The sequence below is a fragment of the Neolamprologus brichardi genome, chromosome 23 (assembly GCF_056152115.1).
Source record: "Neolamprologus brichardi isolate AB-2024 chromosome 23, ASM5615211v1, whole genome shotgun sequence".
NCBI classification, from domain to species: domain Eukaryota; kingdom Metazoa; phylum Chordata; class Actinopteri; order Cichliformes; family Cichlidae; genus Neolamprologus; species Neolamprologus brichardi.
This window is the reverse complement of record NC_142125.1, coordinates 9,226,927-9,249,007: the sequence shown is the minus strand read 5'-3', so window position 1 is coordinate 9,249,007 and position 22,081 is coordinate 9,226,927. Positions and strand designations below refer to the sequence as shown.

General features: G+C 40.5%; 1 protein-coding gene across 2 annotated transcripts in view; it reads right to left on the bottom strand.

Annotated features, from left to right (window-relative positions):
- prdm5 (PR domain containing 5) overlaps positions 1-22,081 on the bottom strand; it is a 44,164-nt gene that overhangs the window by 3,465 nt on the left and 18,618 nt on the right. The window contains exons 13-15 of one of the 2 annotated variants that reach the window (XM_087835977.1): positions 20,867-20,960; positions 10,391-10,476; positions 2,801-2,905 (exon numbers count right to left, since the gene is read on the bottom strand). In XM_087835977.1, the coding sequence (XP_087692103.1) occupies positions 2,801-2,905; positions 10,391-10,476; positions 20,867-20,960 (285 nt within the window). The remainder of the gene's footprint in view (positions 1-2,800; positions 2,906-10,390; positions 10,477-20,866; positions 20,961-22,081) is intronic. The other variant, XR_015717181.1, reaches the window with a different exon arrangement.

The following is a 22,081-nucleotide window of genomic DNA, read 5'->3' as shown; positions in this document are numbered from 1 at the left end:
GTGCCATAAGAAGACTTCTGGGCAGACACACCCGAGAGATTATGTCTCTCAGCTGGTTTGGAAATGCCTCGGTGCTCTACCAGAAGAGCTGGAGGAGGTGGCAGGGGAGTAGGAGATCTAGGAATCTCTGCTTAGACTGCCCGGATAAGTTGCAGAAACTGTAGCTGTGATCTGAAGTTTACAGACACGCCAAGCCCTTTTAACGTCTTGATAGTACCAACACTTGGAACCATGGGACAGTCTCACGTTTAAGGAGAACTGTCTCTTGGAGCCATTTCTAAACAACTGCAGATTCCAAGATCAAGAGTTCAAATGAATGTATTTAAATACAAGTTGTTCAAATGTGTCACCTCTTTTTCAAGGTCTGGAAGAAGACTGAAAGTGTCACCCTCAGATGAGAGGAAACTGGTTAGGATGTTCAGGAACAATACAGGAACTACCAAGGCTCAAGTATGCTGGAAACTGCTGGAACAGCAGCAACACTATCCACAGTAAAATAAGTTTAAATCTCCACGGACTGAGCAAGTGCCCACCAAGACTTCAAGCTCAACTGAAACTCGCAGCTGCCCACATGGGCATGCCTTCTGGAGAAAATATGGTCAGACAACACAAAGATTGAGCTATTTGCCAACAATGATAAGAGGTATGCTTGGAGGAGTAAAGTTAAGCTTTCAAACATAAGATTACCGTACCAACATTTAAGCATGGTGGTGGTAGCATCATGCTCCCAATCTGTTTGGCAACCAGTGGTCCTGGGACATTGTGCAAAGTGAACGGAATAATGAAGAAGAGGAACTAGCTCAAAATTCTACAACTTCACCTCGACTAGACTTGGAAATCTTGGAAACAGCTGAGTGTTCCAACAGGACAACGATCCCAAACAGACATCAAAACTGTATAAATCAGGCTAACTTTAAGCCTCAATCTCAACCCAACTAAAAATTGGTGCGTTATGCTTAAAAGCAGAGTCTATGCCAGGATACAGCCAGTTTAAATGACTTAGTGGTCAAATATCCAACCAAAATTCTGCCAGAAGTTTGTTAATGGCTAACAAAACTGTCTTGCTAAAGGACATTTAACCAAATATTAGGGGGGATGTATTGCAGTCTGTATCTATACTTTTGACCCTGTGTGGATTAATTAAAATCCCCAATAAATTCAAATTTGTTTTTTAGTAATTAAAAATATACGCTGTATAATCATTCCACCCTGGAGAAAGCACAGTTCAAAGAAATCATTAAAAGCCCCAAATTAACATGACATCCAGGCTCGTGATGAGTGTATGGAAACTTCAGACCACAACTGTGGATGGATGGGTGAATGATTTGCTGACGCTTGCTAAAGCAGTGACGCAACCCCTTTGTTTCTCTGCCGTGGCTGTCACATGATCCTACTGATATGTCTCTGTCACCTAATCCTCTTACTGTTTTGTGTATGTTTATATTTATGTACCAAGTTGCTGCACTTTTTAATACATCAAAGTCATATTGATGGCTCCATTGTGAAGGTAATGTGAAGGTAATGAAAGCAAAGAAAATAGGGAGTTAAGGGAGTTGTCACATGGGAAAATTAACCTGCTTGATGAGTCGGTGAAGATTTGTGTCATGATTTCGCTTTCAGAGTTACATTCCTAATTTTGAAAAAAGGCATTTTCAGCTCCTGTTTGTTATGTACTGATGAATAAACAGGAAACAGTAACTGCTTTTTATACTGAAATCCCTTGAAAACCTCACAATTATTAGGCAAGTTTTAAATAACATCTCTTTTTCTGTGATTTCAAAGAGACTTATGTATATTTATTCACGATAGACATGAGAGATAATGATGTTCTTGGAAAGTGTTAGTCACACTAAACCAAAAAAATATGTGTAGCATCTGTGTGTACAGATTGGACTGTTATGACTAGAAGCGGCTTACATGAATGAGTGTCTCTGTGACCAGGTCAAATCAACAGAAAAAGCTCCAACAAAATAACTTTCTTTTCAAAGTCTGTAAACCGTTGCTTGAGAATAAAAAAGCAATCGCAATGTTAATAATGTTTAAAGGTGTCCTGCAACCCAGACCCCTGTATTGTTTAGCCAGCACCATAGTTCGGCGAGTTCAACTTCCAGGACAGTTGTGGCTTTATAAATGAAAAACAGAAAACGCAAAATTGGACAAAAACAAAAGCAGGGAGAAAATTTTTCCAAACACTAAAAACAAATTCTGTCGCGTGTTCTCTCCTCAATCTCTGAGAATAATTATTACTCCTGCAGCATTATAAGCAGAGAGTAATTTCTCCCTCTGATCCTCTAAATGTGTTTATGTGAATCAGCCCACTGGGCCCCTCTAAAGAAGAAAGATCGCTATCCGCCTCTAAGTGAGCCCCAACTCTTCCACACATCTGGCCCTATGCCAGCAAAACAAGAAAGAACAGACAGTGGTTGATGGTACGGAGGACCAAAACCGCCAAAATTTTTTAAAAAGACCAATAAATTGTTTAAAATGTAATTAAATTAAGAATTAGATATGACATAAATTGATATTTCTGCTTTAACTTGTTTTTTGGGAAAATAAATGTTGTAATAACTCCCCCATTTATTTTCTTTTTGAGTAAATTTCCTTTCCATTTCTGTTGTGATGCTCGCATCAGGCAACCAATAGACACAAAGTTGAAATAAATGATGAATATTTAGTTGAATTTATTTTTCTTTTAATTCTTTAGGCACATTTATAGCTATAATTAATTTTCTGAGTCAATTTATTGGGTCAATTTGTATATTTTAGGCAGTTGCAGTGTTCCACAGAGCTGCGCACTCACATCACATTGAAAAGGCTTCTCTCCTGTGTGAGTCCTCATGTGCTCGTCCAGTCCTCGTTTCTGACTGAAGGCCTTGTTGCACTCGCTGCATTTATACGGCTTCTCCTGCAGTGAAAAACACACAAAGGCACACATTTAAAGAGGGCACTTTGTCTGTCAGTGTACAGCAGAAAAATACATTAAACAATAATTCACCAGCTTTGGTCGCATATGGACAAAATCTGGAGGGAAAAGTGTAATGACAGACATATGTACAAACAGGCATGCACAGCACAGTGGAAAACACAATAAGATGTGGAAACACATACATTCACCTTCACGCACTGATGTTTTCTCACTTCACACCACAGCGGTCTCCCTGTGCGTTTATGAAGATATGAAATGAAAGATTGTACAGTGCCTGCAGTAGAGAGGAAATGAGCACCATAGAGGCCATCAAAAACACATGGATTCCTCAAAAGAGAAAGGAAAACAAAGGAGAGAAAATCTCTTTGAACGCGTATCAGTGCACTGGCACTCTGGGGCTGTAGAATATCACTCCTGCGTCTCCACACCTCATCGGTTTACCGAAGAACATTTCCTCTACGCCTTTCGGAGGCCTGTCTCACTGTCAGTCAAAGCAGCTATCTCACAGTGGGTGTGTTCACAAAAATCTCCCAAGTATGCCTGTGTGTGTATGTACAGTCGAACGGTAGGCGTGTGCTCCCCACTTCGAGGGGAAACGGCGGTGACACCTAAAAGACTTGAAGAGAAATAAGACGCATGTAGATAGCGAGGAGCTGTTTCCCAGTGTCACTCTTTGGAAAGCTGTTTTTGACGAGTCTGGCTGATAGCAGCGACTCTACCCATTTAAAGCTTAGTTGTCATGGGAACAGGGTGAATGCAGGAAGTTAGGGTCCTGGGAAAGGCACTATCATGTGGGCGGGGCAAGGAGCGCCCAATGACACAGGACACAAAAGGAGGTAAAGATCAGGTCCGCTGCATGAGCGGCTTTAAGTATGCAACAGTTTGTGTGAATGTGACTGAATAAAAGGGACGATAAAGCTGGGTCTGTGTGTGTGTGTGTGTGTGTGTGGGCGAGAGACCGCCGTCTCAAGGAAACAAACTCTGTCTTGATCAGTGTGATGCAAATTTCCACTTAAACCTGCAGCCATAACAAGTTCACTTCTTTTTCCATCAGGGGAGGAGGGTTCTTCTATGAAAGACTGAAAAGGTCAGTGTTCAAAGGTCCCGAAACACATGGATGGACTTAGGTGATGTGGTGTACCCAGAATGCATCACTACGACCCCGGTAACATCGAACATCTGTACCTGGTGGCCTTCACTGTTCAGCAGCTGTTCCCCCTTTCACATCTGACCTGGCCATTCGTCTGGATCTGACCACTCTCCAAAAAAGTGCACATCTATACATGCAAGGATGGAGTCTCGTTTAATTACTCCGACAGAGCACATCTTCTCGTATGACATTTTAAAAGCTGGTATTTGTAAAGCAGCATGCCAATGGCACGTTGTTGTACTCTATTAGGCTTCAGGCTCCAACCAGATATCAACAAACAGCCCATTGTAGGTTTGAATGGTTTTCAGACATGCTAGCAGCACGGCTCCAAGCTGTGTCAGTCTGCCAGTCTGTCTGCTTGGTTGTTTTTTTCCTCTCCTTTGATCGAGAACGGAATATCTTAACAAATACTGGATGGAGTGCCGTGTTCTTTTGTGCAAACATGCGCTGTCCTTTTTTGTCTAGAACCACAACAAGATTGTATTATTGTGGTTCACAGTGAAATGCCAAAAACAAGAAATCGCACTCGGGCCTTTATGGCGTCAATCAATATTAGTCGGTGCAAAAAATTTGCAAAGGTGCAGTGTCAGCTTTGAGTTAATGTGCAAAAACTGTATTGATTATGATGTTGCCCAGAAAACAAGGAGAAACTGAATGTATTCAACATCGTTCATTTTGTGGTTTAACGTAAAATTGTTTTAATTATAAAGGTGGTGACATTATCAAAATGACAAGCATAATAACAAAAATGTGTTTACCAGACATATCCCAACAGGTCTCTTATTAACACAACCTGAAAGCTACAAATGTAATGTTATCTACACACTTTTTTCTTGTGTCTGTTTTTATGTTAATTGTCTTAACTTAATACTTTTATTAGAAATTACAGTCTTAGGCTAAAACATTTAAAAACTTCCTTTCTTGGAAAAAAAACTTGAGAAGAACATCCCACCTTATTTAAAGAGGACCAATGATTCAGCTCTAGCTTTTTCTTGATCTCTACTAGAGTAGCTTTGCATGATTAATTATTAAAGTTATTCTTTATTTATCTTTTGAATGGAAGATGAATCCGAAAGATAAATAATTCAGAACCAGGACACGCTGGAGAAATTATATCTCTTAGCTGGCTTGAGAGTGCCTGAGTGTAGCTCCTGGATGAGCTGGAGGAGACGTCCAAGGAGAGAAAGGTTGAGACTTGATGGATGAATGCGTGTATGAATGAATGACTAATTGAGCTTGATGCACCCACTCAGGTCATCCGCTATCTTAAACAAACAGTTTTAACTCAACTCCATTTAATTTTATACATTTTTAATTCTATCGATTTTTTTAATGTACTGTATTTTTCAGACCACAAGGCACACCGGATCATAAAGCGTACCGTTGATGAACGTCTGTCTGTTTTCATACACTAGATTATAAGGCACATTAAATGAAACAAAACAGTCAGATAAGTCAAACTTTACTCAACTCATTCTTCTTGCTTCCTCCACTTCCGTACCATTGATTCATTAATGTTGAATTCTCTCGCAGCTGCTCTATTCCCATGTTCTTGCAGTATATTAATGACTAACCTCATATTGTGTATGGATGATCTCAGTTGTTGTCCTGACTGAAGTTTGGTCCGTTTACAGCATACTCCACGAGGCTCCTGACTACGGTAGCTGTAATGCTACGACAAACCATCAAGTGGTGCGGCTTCATAGCTTACCAAAGTCGTACTAAAACATTTTTTGACAGATTTTTGAGTGTCATGTACCACATAAAATCGGCAGCCAGAATTCATGCATAAGGCGCACCGGATTATAAAGCGGACTGTCAATTTTTGAGAAAATGAAAGGATTTTAAGTGCGCCTTATAGTGCGGAAAATACGGTATAGAACGCCTAATCACAGAAGCAGTTGCTTCGAGGCACTTTATATTATAAGATAATAATATGAGATTATATTATAACAATAATGTTAGTTCCATTATTATTTAATATGTATTTATTATTAAGTAATAATAAATTAATTAGAGCTATCCTTTTTCCTTTAACATCATACAGAGCCAGAAAAAGCCGTCTAAAACCGAGAGCTTGTCTCACATTAATTAACTGTACATTTGCAGACCTCACTTTTTGAAACTTGGCCATGTTTAGTATGAGCATCCACACTGGCACAATACATATTAACAGAAACTAAAGAAAGGCATAATAGATCACCTCTGAGACTCACGCATGAATCAGGTAGAGCTTTTGCCTTTTGGGAAACAGTGAAAGGGGCTAATTTCATGAGTAAACCTTAGTGTGACACATTAGTCTTATTAAACTTACATATAAAGCATTAGCATTTAGAAAATGGGAAACTGGGGAATTGGAAATTCTATTCCATATGGCTGAAAGATGACTGGCTAGTGTTTCTGTAACCACAGAACAAACAGCCATATCAGTTTTTATTGAAGATCATAATTGTTTTAAAAATCCTTTAACCTCCAAAATATCGTCATCAGACGTGTTCCATTTAGGTTTGCAGATGATGTGGTTTGCGGTATAAACACAAATCACACAATCTCCAGTCACATCCATCTCACATCATCTGTACATTAACAGTGAGCTGCAGCTCTTTCAGCCAAATGACATTAATTTTTCTCAACTGTGACTTCATCTGCCTCTGCTGTGTGTAACTGTTCAGCCCATTTCTCCGAGCGCTGTGAGCGAAGGCAGATCTGGGACGCTGGGAACAAAACATCAGTCAGTTTAATCAGCTGCACGCTACAAAATCATACCTGCGTGTTCTTACGGAGTCACAGCAACCTGGGCAGGTTACCTTCATTATCGGCACAGTGTAACAGAGCGATGTGCTCTGGACAGCATTAAAGAAGAACAAATCTTTGAAATTAACTATGCTGACAGGCTTCGATTGTCACAGTCAGAGTTGTATAAACCGATGATGGAAGTCTATGATGAAACGCATATTAGGTCTCATTCGTCAAAAGTGACACTAACGCACACATCCAGATGGTTACAAAGAGCGCATGGAAAGTGTCGCTTTGGCAGAGAACTTTAGTGGGTTGAGAAATGACGCAGGAAAATGAGCCGTGTCCCAGCACAGGAAATGACCTCATGACATTTAGAGGGAAGCCTACCTTTTCTTTTCCCCATCCCAAACATGGCCTCATTTTGCAATTACATGTTCACACCATAAAACAAATGCTTGTTATGAATTTTCTACATCCTCAAACAGCTGTGTCTGCTTATAACGAAGTAAAAAAAAAATCTCTGAATGTGTTCAAAGCAAAGTGCAAGCATTTATTTTCCAATTCTCTCCCCTGTCTTCACTACACCACTGCTGCCTTTTTATCCATAGGCTTTACTGGACAAATTATGAAACCGGTGGTTATTGCCTTATAATTAAATTTACTGGGAAAGTCACATATGTTAGACACGGAGTTCTCACACTATCTTGCATTAGGTAAGGTGTGTGAGAGTTAATTCCTTCTTCACGCAAACGCTGCACTTTACACAGTGGTACACAAAAGAAAAACCCAAAGTGTGCGCTCAAGGTAACCGTGGAACAGAGCCGGCATGCCATTCACTCTTTCTGTGTCTGCACCTATTCACTGCCTTATCATCCTTTATCTAATCCGTCTGAATTATGCATGGCAGGTCAAATGTCTATTAAGCAGACATCACATATGCTGATCTATTTACTTTTTGAGGTCAAAAAGAATAGTACCAGCCACCTGGTTGGCTTGTTAATAATATCAGTGAACCTAAAAAAACCTCACAGACAGACAAGCAAAGACAGTCTCTAGACTCATTATGTCTTCTGGAGAATGGCGAACCACTGACAGAGGTGTAACTATTTGTTAACTGGCAGCAGACAATGGCCTGACAAAGGCTATGTTCACGCTGCAGGCAAAAGCGCATCAAATCCGATTTTTTTGACCCTATGCGACCCATATCCGATCATGGTATGACAGTGTGAACGGCACAAATCCGGTATTTTCAAATCCAATCTGGGTCACTTTCGTATGTGGTACTGAATCCGATACATATCCGATGTTTTAGAAAGCGACTGCTGTTTGAATGGTCATGTCGCATTAAATCCGTCTTTTACGTCTCTGACACAAGACAGACGCCAATTATCAGTGCCGGAGAAGACATCGCGAACGCTTCCTGGCCATCCCGTGTAGATGTTAGTAAAACTGTTGGGAAGACAACGTGAACATTTGATTTGTACTGTATAATCTGCAGATTCTGACAAAAATCTGCAACTATCCTTTGAAGCAACGCTCCTCTCTAAAACAGCAATAAGGATAATTATTAGGTTATCTACATTATTATGTAAATAACAAAATAACTTAAAGCAAAAATTGGGAAACGTAAAGTCCGAAGTCTTTATTTTAAGGGCCATCAGTCAAACAATACTGTTTGGTCTGGGTCTAAACAGAGCGCGTTTGATCAAAAAATCGGAATTGAGCATTAAGACCTGCAGTGTGAACGTAGCCAAAATCTAGCAAAGAAAGAATGTTAAGGTGTCTGATGGCCGGACGTGGAGCCACACAACTCTGAAGTTGGGCAAAAGATTTGCTCTGGGATGCAGCACTAAAATATACAGCAAGTGCTAACTGGGCCAACCAAGTGCAGCTTTTTCATGGAAATTTTTCTCTGGCCAACTTTGAGACAAACGACCACTGTTTCAAAACTACAGCGGAACCCCGACTTATGAAATTAATTAGTTCCTGAGGGTCTTTTGTAAGTCGAAGCACCCATCGCACCTTTTGAGTGAATGATAGGCTATAGGCTAATTGCTAACTGCAACAACAATATGTCGTTCAAGTGGAACAGCGAAGCGCAAGTACGAAAGCCAAGGGGTTGTCACATGATTCGGAAGGCATTGTGGGCATTCTGGGCTCAGCCAATCAGAGCCAGCGGATTTCGTTACGCGGGCATTTGGCCGTAACACGGGCAGAAATATTGCTGTTAAGTGCCTTCGTAACTTGAATTTTTCATTAAATGGGGTATTCGTAAGTCGGGTTCCACTGTATCACTAAATATAGATGGTATAAAAGGTAGGCATAGAGATGGTGGCTTCTCAGAATTAACATTCGGTTGCTGCCATGTTGGTTTTATTTTGTTTTGGACTTAAGTTACCTTATAAGCTAGAATGCTAATTTATCATTTATCGCTAGCTAACTTGGTTAGCAAGCTGCATTCATCAACTATGCAGGTACAACTCACACGCACACATATCAACTACTTGATAACAGGCTGATAAAACTGTACAATCTAGGGTGACCAGATCCTACAAACTAAAATGTTCGTCGACAAAGTTGGACACATCAACAAGGCTGAAAGAGTCTGAAATGTTCATGTCTATCCTAAAAAAAACAATAAATTGTCCATTTTACCAGACAGTCCAAATACATTATTGCTGCTTTTCTGTTTAATAACACTTTTGGGTTTCAGTTTGAAAGTATCCATAGACTGACGCACCTTTTTGAGCCATATCTAAGAATTTTAGCGATTTTTATCCAATTATGACACACATATGCCGAGTCTCCTCACACAGTGCTTTCCCTTGTGTAAAACTGAAAAATAACTTGTTGTTTCCATGGTATTCAACAAAATCTGCACAGCTTTTTTGGTTATTTGGACAGTTCCTTGGTGGCATTAGACAGACTAACTTTCTATGACTATAATAAAAGTACTGGCAGTCTGTAGTACCCCTCAGCCTCCTAGTAGATGCACCTATAGTATAAACTTCCAAATTCGAGTTCACTTCCTTCTCGAGATGCTGCATTCACAAGATTTTGAGAAAACTTTGTATCTGACCTTAAAGTTGAGTTCATTGAGATTCAAACGTGTCTAACATTTTTAGCTGATACACCTAAGGTATCAATTTAAGGGTGACAGCTGAGGGGTAAAAAGCTTTCCCTTAATAGGTAAAAGCCAGACTTTAGAAAAGTGCATGTGCTGTAGAATGTCCCACATTTGAGAAAATTGGGGGGGGATTGTCTCAAAATGTGGGATGGGAGACTAGGAATAAAGATGCTGTGTGATCCCATATAAAGAAGGACATCTTTTGTTTGTGCCAGCCAGATATTAGTCATAAAAATACTACAAAAGGCAAAACAATACACGCAAACAAGGTAAAGGTCTGGAAACCGCTCTTTGGGCATCGCCATAATTCATCCACAACAGTCAGCTTTAGTCTGGGACAGCCAAGAGTATAACAGCTTCATTTCGTGTACAATGGTTAGTATTAACGAACAATACAAAACTAGGAAAGACAGGAAAGAAAAATTCAGTAAGAAATGGAAAAACTTACACGAGTGTGTGTGCGGATGTGCATCTTCAGGCCATCATTCTTGCTAAATGCTTTGTCACAGTAAGGACACTGATATGGGCGCTCACCTAGGAAAGGAACACCATAATACATCATATATGTATATGAATTTGATATGGCATCACAGAGGAGTAAACAGTTTTTGAAACTCGTACGTATATCAGTAAGGCATCACTTGTAAAGAACCCCACAAAGAAAATATGAAAGAACACGTATGCTGCTCACTTTAAGGCTAGCGCTAGCAGCACAGAGGTCGGGAGATACAGCTACCATCAGTGCAAGAACTAGTGCAGTTAGTTCTTGCACATGCAAATCAATGGCATGAAAGTAACTACTTTGTGTACAGCCTTTAATTGGGACCATCAAACATGTGACTAATCAGGCCCACTGGATGGCTTTGGAAACTGTGAAAACTACAGTGGAGTCATCACAGACATCGACAGGTTCATTTGCCTAACTTTTGATTGATTTTAGCTGACAGGAGTAGAGTAGCACCAGGTGTTGTCTTCTCATGCTGTAGCCCATGTGCGTCTAGGTTAAATATGCTGTTTATTTGAAGCTCTTCTGCATACCTTGATTGTAACATGTGGTTATTTCAGTTGCTGTTGCCTGGCTATTAGCTAAAAGCAGTCTAACCATTCTTCCTCTGACCTCTGAAATCAAGAAGGCATTTTCACCCAGATATTTAGTCTTTTTTAGACTATTCTCTGTAAACCCTAAAGATGATTTACGGTAAAATTCGTAGTAGATCAGCAGATTCTGAAATACTCAGACACCAAATAGCCATGTCATGTTTAACCTCCTAAGACCCCAACTCTTACATGGCATGCATTTTTAAATTATCTTTGCTATTTTGGCTGTTTGGGACCTGATGAATGTAAAAACAAAGAATTTCCAGATTTTTTTTTTTTTTACCTGATTTTTGTCTCTGAGAAAAATGAGAAATTTGAAATTTCGATAGAACAGTGGCAGTAAAATGTCCTCGTAAGTGGATATCAGGCCGTTGTAGAGCAAAATTTAGTATTTTGGTCTAGACATCCCAAAATGTGATGTCCACATTTGTGAATGCCATGTCCTAGAAGGTTAAAATCATTTAAATCACTTTTTCCCATTCTGACCATTTCTTGACGCTGGGTTTGATGTCTAAAACTACCCCTGCTTATTCATATATTCTGCTGCCTTTGTCCTATTGAGTAAACTGTGTTTTTGTCCTGCCCCAATACAAATTTGACCTGGTTACTGGTGAAGAACTTCTCATTCATTGTGATGCACACTGTCTTTCCACTGCAGAGCTAAAGCTTGTGTTGGCTCGCTATCTTAGCTTCAACTGGCCAACCGTTTAGGAGCACATCACAGGCAATGTGGCTTCTCTTGGTTGGATCAAAAACATTCAAGCCAACCTCCTGCAGATCCTATCTGAGCGCACACCGCTGATGACAAAGAGAAAGTGACAAGCTGTCAGTCAAACGGTTCACTGACACATGGATCTGTTTACCTTGCACTGATCGACGGGCCAGATAAGAGTCTTAGAATGGATTTCTAATCTATAGAAGGGATATGAGGTAACCTATAGGACGGTGCTGAAATTAAAGATTCTGACAGGATAATACAGTACAAAAACTGACAAAAAATGCAGGTTCCATTATTGCCTAAGTTAATTCATACTCTGCAAACTAAACATTAAATTCACCCCTATGTCTAGAAAACAGATACATCAGGAAATCACAGTGATCTAGATTATATATATATATATATATATATATATATATATATATATTTCTGCCCGCAAGTGCTTCCAGTACTATTTAATGAAACGCTATCAAAAACAGATACCTAAAGCTACACATTTGTTGTTCATTTCTTCACTACAAGCATCTAATTTCTTATCAGCTTCTCAGTAATCTCTCTTTAGTGAATAATTGTTGAACAGGCAAGCAAGGAATTTTATTGATGGGGGAGATGTTTTACCCCTTTAAGTAATAAGGTTAATTAGCCGTGTTTCCGTGGGATTCAAAATGCAGAGATGCTTATTAAATCAGAAAATCCATCTCGGGAATAGAAGAGTAATATTATCCTACCGCTATAAACAGGACTGTGTTGGGGTGATTTTGTGCTTCTGTTTCTAGCATTAGGTCCATCTCTGTTTCAACAACCACAATATGAAAGCTTGGGCAAAGTACAGCAATTTTTTTATATTATTTTCTAAAGACTAAGTTACAAAAACAGAAGGTCGAGGGCTTTATTATTAACACATCCTACAAAGCCTGCATCTTTCAACATTAAAGCTACAGGAGCGGTCATGTGCCAAACATACAAATTGGGCTCTAAACACACCATAACCCCACCCACCCATCCGCAAGAGGGCTTTAAAGAGGCATGAGGAAGAGCGCAATACAACGTGTAACCTCAGGTTGGTGTGCAAAGGATTTACGTGACATATGTGAACTGATTACACGTACTGAAACATGTGCATGAGGGCAGCTCAGCATTCTGTCCCAAAATCCCCTTCTGAGCAATTTCAGCCTCTAGGAGGCCTTTTGTTGACAAACAGGAAAATCTGAATCCCAGATGTGTTTTCAGACAAACCCTATGTCTTATGTAGCATGTGTGGTATCAGGTTAAGGCCCAGCGCTAGCCTTGGGGAGTCCTGGGGAAGGCATTAGTGTGCTAATAGCACCAGAGCACAGAGTGCTAGTGTACTCTGCAGCTTGGATCACATCCCTCCCAGGAGCTGGCTATTGTCAGCAAATATACAGCACAGACAACCACACCCTGCTAACACTGAGCGTTGCTACAAGTGCATACCAATTCACCTACTTAACCTATACATGGTTTGGTTCTGAACATGTGTGTTTCATCAAGAAACTACAAACAGATTAATTGATGGTATCCAATTTTTTAAAAAGAGGTCAGTAATAAATATGGTCTCTTCAAACACCCTACTTAAAATCAGTTCTGTTCAACAGTCAAGGCTTTTCCAGGGTTTCAGTCTGATTGGACTAAAACAAGAACCCCTCAATCTCTTAGCGGAACAGGAAATAAACAAATGCTACTTGGAAACCAAAGCAGTAACTTTGGAACATTGGTCTCTATTATTCAGCGTCTGTTCTGCCGAGTGTTACTGTAACTAGAAACCCTCCACTTATTCTCCAGATTGAGCCAGATTGTTTGGGGATTATGAGGGGTGGCTGCAGCACTGAGCCAGGGCTTTATGTGTGTGGAGATGGTAACTGATTTAGCATGTGCTGAAACAGTACACCATCTCTTTGACCCTGGGTGTCTCCCCCAGCCCCCTGCTGTGGCCCTCACACTCCTTGTCTGCTAATCGATCCGTTTGGCACCCCTCGTGCGTTGTATATGTATGCGCATACGGCCGTGTATCTGGTTAGCAGATGGTCGGCTTTGTCGTTTTGCCTGCCGCACGGCGTTCGTGTTATGGAGAATGCTTTGTAGCTTCGGGGCTCCAGTCTGAAAGACATTAGCGCTGTCCATCAGAAATTAATTCCTGGCTTCCTCCAGTTTGGGGGAGACAGTGGCCCTCCGCTGTCCTTCTCTCCGCTCTGTGCCACATGCCGACAGGGGCCAGGGAGGTAACGTGATATCAGTGTGTTAAAGATGATAAGAGGTTGCCTTTGATGAGCCATAGGAACGTCCAACAACGTTTACACTTGACCTTTCCATTATAGCAAAGGGCTCAGAAGTTTTCACCACTTCCTCAAACAATTCGCTCAAAGTACCATACCAAGGTACCTCTATCGAGACGAGTCCGTGCTCGAGCCCCGCCACACACGGTGCAGATCTGATCCAGACGTACCTCAAAACCGAGCCCTCAATCCAAATTAACCACCTCAACACCCATGCAACAGTGACGTACTATTCATCATCGAGACAAACAATAATTCACTACATGGTGATTTTGCTTTACAAGATTGTAACCATGACCACAGTCAAGACAAACAAAGTCATCTGTACGTAAATAGGTTCAGTGATTCCAGAGTTCTGCCAGATGTCAGTTCAGGGGCAGCTGTTCTGGCGTGAGACCGCTACAAGCTGAAATGTGTAGCTTTAAAAACATCAAAATATGGGCTGCATATAATTACTATAAAAATGATACCATGATCAAGACAATTAGTAACCTCCAAGCTGTGCCAGCAGTATGGATAGTATAAGTTAAAACATTATTGTATTACTATGTGTATTGCTTCTAATATAATTTGTGGTCTCGCTGAGAAACTTATTTGTACAAAGAACAGAGCCTTTCTTATCTTGTGCCAGGGGGCAATCTCTATTACAGCAACCCAGTGTTTAAAAAAAGCACATTGAATATTAGTTTTCTGGCACGGCCATCTGCGTAATTATACAAATGTTACAAAACTCAGGTGGCAATGATTTACCAACGTTATACAGAGCACACAACTGCAGCACACGCCTCTGAGTAAATGCTAGCATTTAGTGGCCCTTGCTCTACATCTGTGGAAACCATATACAGAGAGTTGTATTTACATTATCTACTGTATACAACCTGTTAATATTAGAATGCAGGGTTTGGCACTAATGGTGGCCTGCATGGCTGAGATCTCAGGCTTTTCAAATTGTCGGCGTGGCAGGGTTCATCAAGCTGTTAAACATGATGACATTAACAGGTTATTTGTATGTAAATGTGCTTAATGAAAAGAGTAATCTCCATAAGCAGATACACGCCTGTGAATACAAAGTATCTATTTGTAGCCTGTAGTGTGAGTTCTACTGACCAATCACGGTTAAGTTTCATGGAGACACACAATATGTGCGGTGAGCAAAAGAGGGACTGTGATTGTCAAAATGTAACCTGACACGGATTGGTTATTATCTGGCAACGATTTAAATATAACAATACAGCAACATTTATAACAACAGGTCAAACAGGAAGCTTTGACCACTGATATCAAAAACCTAAAAGTTAGCAGACTAGATTACTGGCTCCCAGATTGTGGAAATAGATATAAGTTATACAGTAGAAAAGCTACAGTAAGCTGAAAAAATTTACTGGTTATTGATGTTTTGCCACTTAAGCCTTAATTAATATCTATTATCAGCATGAGGGGCTAAAGTCAAGCTTCTGTTTAGCGAATCATTTTCATATTTTTAATGTGGATTATTAAAACATACACAAATGCACATAACCAGACGTTGCACACACAAAGCCTGGCAGTGATTTAATCTATTTAGATCTAATTTATCCAACCAGACGACACAAATTAAAGCTAAAACTACAAAGATGAAGACAGCTATGGTGGTGTGATGCTTTTCTTAGTTCTCTGAACCGAGCTGCACCACAACCAGAAAATATATTTTTTTAGAAAAGGAGCTCTAAGAAAGATCCCTTTCTTACAAATAAGAAAAGGAGCAACTTGACTATTTGTTTTCTTTAAGCCATACAAGATGATGCTTAAATTAGAAATCTGATTAGAGTAATCTTCTCTCCAATGTCTCTCTGTGTGCTTAACCTTGTTCTGTTCCAGTACTTGATTAATCTAAGGGTATTTAGGGCTAATGTGTTCCTTTTAACCCAATCGTGCTAGGTGACACATAGTGGTGTTGATGCATCCCATCTCATTTAAACAGGACTTATTGTGCTCACTTATAGCTCCAACAACAAGAGTAGTTTTACACGATTTTCAGTTCAAATTAATCCTTATTTATCTTCTGCTGTGCCCTGGTGCGCTGCATCCACCCTTTAAATCCTTGTTTGTGGTCACCACATTAGTTGTTGCATGTGAAAACTATAATGTCTGTAACTAAGATAAAGATCTCTGCATCAGCAGTGGTATAGGAAAAGAGAAAGATGAAACAGGAAGCAAGATGATTCCATGTTTGTTCCAAGTTTTTTTTCCTCCTCACATTCTCAGGATGTTTCCAACTATGTAATCTGGGAATCTCTAGGCACCTACGCTGATAGATAATTGAAACTGCGATAAATAACAACGCATTAATGTCTAGGGTGACAACGGCAACAATAAACGTTCCTAAACGCCAACCTCCCTTTAAGGCCATGTCCACACTAATATGTTTTCGTTTGAAAACACATCTTTTTCTCTCCGTTTTGGCCTTCCACACTGAGACGGCGTTTTTGGTCAAGGAAAACTGAGCTTTTTGAAAACGCTCCCAAAAGTGGATAAATTTTTTGTTTTCGTTTCGTTTTCGTTTTCGTGTTGCAGTGTGGATTGTGAAAAACGGAAGCTTTCAAAAACGATGACGCATTTTAGTCATATGATGCAGTCATGTGACCAATTCAACTAAGATGGCGGACGGCATTGTACAGCAGTTGTTTTGTTTTTTTCCCATTTTTCTCAGCCCTATTAAAGATTAATATCCGTTTGTACATGCTCCTCATAGCTTTTCTTCAAAGAAGACGGAATGTTAATTTCGGTGTATTTGGTACGTCTCCCAGTCTATATTCTCACTTGCTTTTGCAACTTTGTACTCTTGTGTTACTCGCAGCAACAACTCCACCTCATTGTCAGTCCATTTAAAAAACTCGGTGCTTTTCCTCGACATTTTGCCGTGACGTTTCAAAGAGCCGGAAAGTAAATAAACGGCAGACCGAAATGAGGCAGGTCGAATCATCTTGCGTTTCACGCATGCGCGGGGAAAGTAAGCGTTTTCAGTCGTTTCAGTGTGGATGAGAAACTCTTCGGAAACGACTGAAAACGATAGTGTGGACGTGGTGCATTTTTAGACGAAAACACCGTTTTCAAATTTATCCAGATTATTTTAGGCGTAGCCGAGGTCAACTTTCTTTGGATGGGCTACCTCTATCGCATGGCTTCTGCAAGCAGAACATCATTCCTCACTCTTAATTGGGAATGGAAACTTCTGAAATATTGTACATATACAAGCCAAAATCTTACGCAGAACCTTGAGCACAGGGGCGCTGTTTAAAATGTACCCAAAAATCCCACTAATTGACATCAAATAGAGCAAAACGCCAAGCATTTAGAGCACCTGAAGGCTCATGTTTTAGCTCACAGGGGATCCTTTGCACATAAGCTGACATCACTGTTTAAAACTGGCCATTTTTACTGAGCACACACTATGTATGACAGAAAATATGGAAAAGTCAGGTCAGCTTTAAAGCTCATGTTTTGTTGTCTTCTTTCTTCTTGTTAAATTTAATTAAAAATTTGCTTGCAATTAGTTGGTTATGTGGGTGATTATGAACTTAATTTTACAAGACAATTTCCTTTATGGTCAAAAAGGAATGGTACACTGGAGACCAGTGCACGTGTCAAAAGTCTGACTGTTGGAGTGTCATTTTTAAAGGGTTAAAAATGACACTCCAATTAGTTGTTACGCAGCTCATGGGCTTACACTGCTCGTTGCCAACTTGAAATGTCCTATGATGTCAGTATAACAGCAAGTCACTGGGCTCTGTCAACATTTTCCCTTGGCACAAATAATTTTCATGACCCCACTATGGTTATTCACCACTTCATGGCACACATGGTGGGAAAATCTGCTCTCACCGAGCTGTGATGTGGATTAGAACATATTCGCTCCATCACAGGGCCAAACAGAATAATTTAGAAAATGATAGAAACATCCATCATGACTACAGACTTCTACAGCGTCCTCATCCAGCTTTTTGACAGCTCGCATTTTATGGGTGATCTCATAAAGGGTGCTCTGTGAGAAGATGCATGTCTTTGTGGCACTAAAACTAATTTGCCCAACATGATGTTCTAACAAAATTAAACTAAAACTAAATCCAAGTCACATATGCCCTACATCTCTTCCAAAACATTTTATGCTCTCAGGTTGATTTTCTTTCAATTTTCCCTTTAATCCATTTCACACTTTTTCTATCCTCGTTATTCGCCTGTTTCTCTCATAATGCTCCGTAGTGTTTGATGGTAAAGTGACACGGGAAGGAAATCTCCAAGGAATCCTTACAAAGTCCTCTGTGTTTAGCAGGTAAATAATCAATGCCGTCTTGTTCCTGTGAAGCAGGAAGACAAACAAGATCAAGCTTTCCCGCCTTCCATCCAGGGGAGCTACCGATTTACAGGCATCTAACTCAGCCAGTGGCCTTCTTAGGAGATCACCCATGGAACAGAAAGCGGTTGTGGAGATCTGTACTTACACTAACAGGCTCATTTTATCTACATATTCACAGATGAGCTACATGAGCTGTGTGAAATCACTCTTCACTGTGTGAGAACAAGATGATTCTTGTTAGTGTTGTCGCTCAGGGAACGACTCACGCTGTTCACCAGAGCTTTTTTTTTTTCCCTTTTGCCCAAAAACACAACAAATAACAACAACAACAACAAAAAACCCAGCCTATAGAATGAGGGGACAGATTTACAGCTAGTCGGGGTCAAGGGTCATCCGGCTAGATGCTTTCTTGGAGTGGTCTTTTCTCTCTTTCCTCCTTTCTTTCTTTTAGGTGTCCCCTAGGCTCCCACCCCTCCCCCAGCATTCCTCTCTTTTGTTTATTCTATATAAATACGATCAGACTGGGCTGCAGACCACACTGGTATACATTCACCCTTTCTGTTGGTTTGTCCTTCGCACATACACATGTACGCAAACACACAAACACAGCGCACGCACACACAGATACAAAGGGGGCTGTTGACAAAGCGTGGTACTCTTGTCTGTGGATGGCAATTCAAACATACATCAGGTGGACAGAAAGTCTAACAGGCTTCCACAAATATTCCTGAAATTATTTTTAATTTGAGGAGCTAACGCTACAAGGAAGATGAAGCTTTAATGGGTTTAAACATTGATTACATTAGGTAGGCTTCATAAAAAACTGCATTTACTGAGTTTAAGAGGCTTACTACAGGTAAGGCTCAAATAGGCAGACAACAATAAGAGGACACGGCTGAGAAAAAGTAGCAGTGGATGAAGTTTAAGTTGGAGTGAGGAAAAGAAGATTTCCAGAGACAGACAGAAAGGAGAAGAGGGAGTGAGGCCAAGAAGTGTGTGTGTGGCCGTGCCAGGTCTCTGCACCAGTCTGTTGGTAAGGAAACGCACAGGAATGTGTAGCTTTCCAGTTTAAGGCAGTTTAATGAACATGCAGGGCTTTATTTTTGTGGTGGTGCAAAGGATAGTGCAACCAGCGCTCCAACACGTTGCCATTTTCTAACATTAAAATGCACTACGTCTCACTGCTTAGATGTAACATGTGCAGAGTGAAGGTGGGAGGACAGGAGCGTTTGGATCTACAGGATCTACGGATACTACGAAGAACAAACGAGGAACGGGTCTGTTTGTGAGACAACATCTATCTCATGTGGGTGCATTCGATATAAAGCCACAGCAAGCAGATTATAAGACGTGCCATTTGTTAACTGTGCACAAAAATAACTACAAGTAGTGGTTTTATGAGAATGTATGTGCTAGACTAATTCTTGGCTGTGAACATGGACAGCATAAACAAAACATGTTCAGTTGGTGAACTTTGCAGGTGCTTATTGTTGGATTTTGTTACCGTGAGACGGTGTCAGGCTGTTTCTCCTTAACTCCAGGGTTTATGTATGCTCAGCTTAGCTAACCAGCTGTTGGTTGTAGCTTCACATTTAACTACAAACACGAGAGTGGTTTTGATCTTCTCATCTAATTTTGCGCTCAGAAAGTAAAACCATAAAATATGTGCATGATGTAATGCTTTTTTGCTATTTTCTGCTTTTTTTTAATTACTTCACATACGAGTGACCTAGAAGACGGATTCATTTGCAGAAATCCTGACACCAAGTCATGCATGTGAAGATAATAAACATCTACAGTGTAAACTCTGTTTTCACAATCTGACTTTAAAGCACATTTTATGAGCAAGTTCTGCAAGGTTACATTTCCCACCTTCTTCCCAAATGGTATCACGTATGCCCAGTAATCAAAACTCTATGGACTCTCCTGCTTGCATTTGCTCCCTACCAGACTGCCTTTGTACTTCACAGGAATTTGCTTGTGGTTTCCTTCCTCTCTTGATTTTTATTCTAGTTTTTTCCCTGTGTATTTTTCCCACAGAGTTCCCTGTTTCATCTCATTCTGCATGTGAATAACTTTCACCTGATTTCTGGATTTAACCTTTTGCCTGCTCTTCGCTCGGATTCCTTGCTATGCTAGCTGTCAACCTGCGTATGACTTCAGCCTGTTGATTAAGCATTTGAGTTCTGAACAAGCACACACTTGCCTCTGACGTCCTGCTTTAAGGCGCTCGCCTCTTCTTCCAACCAATTCAGGAATAACGTTGGTAACAAATTTCCAACCGAACACTTTAAATCAACACTAACCTTTTTAATATAATCATAAATAAAGTAAATGAAACAAAGTGCAGTGAAACGAAAGCACTGCAAATTAATCAGTTTGTGCTAATATGAACCGATATGTTGCTCTGCAACTTTCAATGCAGGTGCAGCGGCTGTAAAGTCGATTTAACAAAGCACTGAACCACGGAGGGCCGCTGACCTGTATGGCTGCGGATGTGGACCCTTAGCGTGCCGTTGCTGGCGAACTTTTGCCCGCAGTATGGGCAAATCTTCTCCTTCTCCCCCGTGTGTGTCTGGCAGAGAAATGATAAAAGAGACATATGGTGGATGTTAAGGAAAAAAATTTGAAAATTCCCATTTTAACATCTTTGCTACATTACAAAGTAAAATGTGATCAATGGCAATAACTGGATTTCAAAGTCAGAACATGTGTCCATAACCAAGTTATCAAAAAAGATAATTAAAGGGCTTTTTTTCATACTCGGGTCTTAGAATACATCTGTTCACCCAAACATTATCAGATTTTAGTGCTTTTTTCATTTTGTAAAAGCAACTCCAGAACTATGTGACTGTGTCCAGAATAAACAAGTTCTCATAATGCAAGTAAATGGAGATGCACATGTTCACATGACAGTTGATTCTGCAAGCTTGCTGGATCAAAGAATTCAGACGATACACATTTGCCAGGGTCCAAAACCCAAGAGACCATTTCTTCTCCCTCTTCTTCCTCTCCCTTCACCTCCCAGCTGTCCACCGTGGTGAGTTCCATGGACCCATAAGGGCCGCACATGCAAACAGAGAGGAAGAACATGTGGCAAGAGTGCACTAGCTCCTCTACCTTTCCCCACCCTACCCCCCTCACGCCGCTCCTTGCTGAAAAGTACACTCTAAATTCTTCCTGCTGGCCTGTTGTAAATTCCCGAGAATAATCGTGAGTATGAAAGGCTCAAACTCAGAGCGACAGTTTCAACAGCAGTACAACAATGCAGGAACACCTCCTCTCTGGCCCCCATCCTTTCCTCCGTCACCCCACTGTGTCCCTCTGACACCTCTGGTGTTTCGTTACAAAGGCTCCATCCACACTCAACAAACACACACACACACTCAGTCTCGCACAAACACGCACAAACAAATCCATTTATATGAACACGTGCATCCCAGATGGAGCAATGTTGCATTATTTAATACAAACAGAGAAAATACAAATCATATTCCACCTTTATAAACAGACAGCCAGCAGTGACGTCTGCGAATTCACATGGGAACATCACGTCTCAAATCACAAACGTGCAATTGGCTGGGGATTTCTTTTATGACAATGATTTTTATGTCTGTATCTATTCAGAGTAACCCGGCAATTTTCATTCATCTGTACATTCCTCCAGCATGCCACTAAAAGAGATAAGACTTGCAC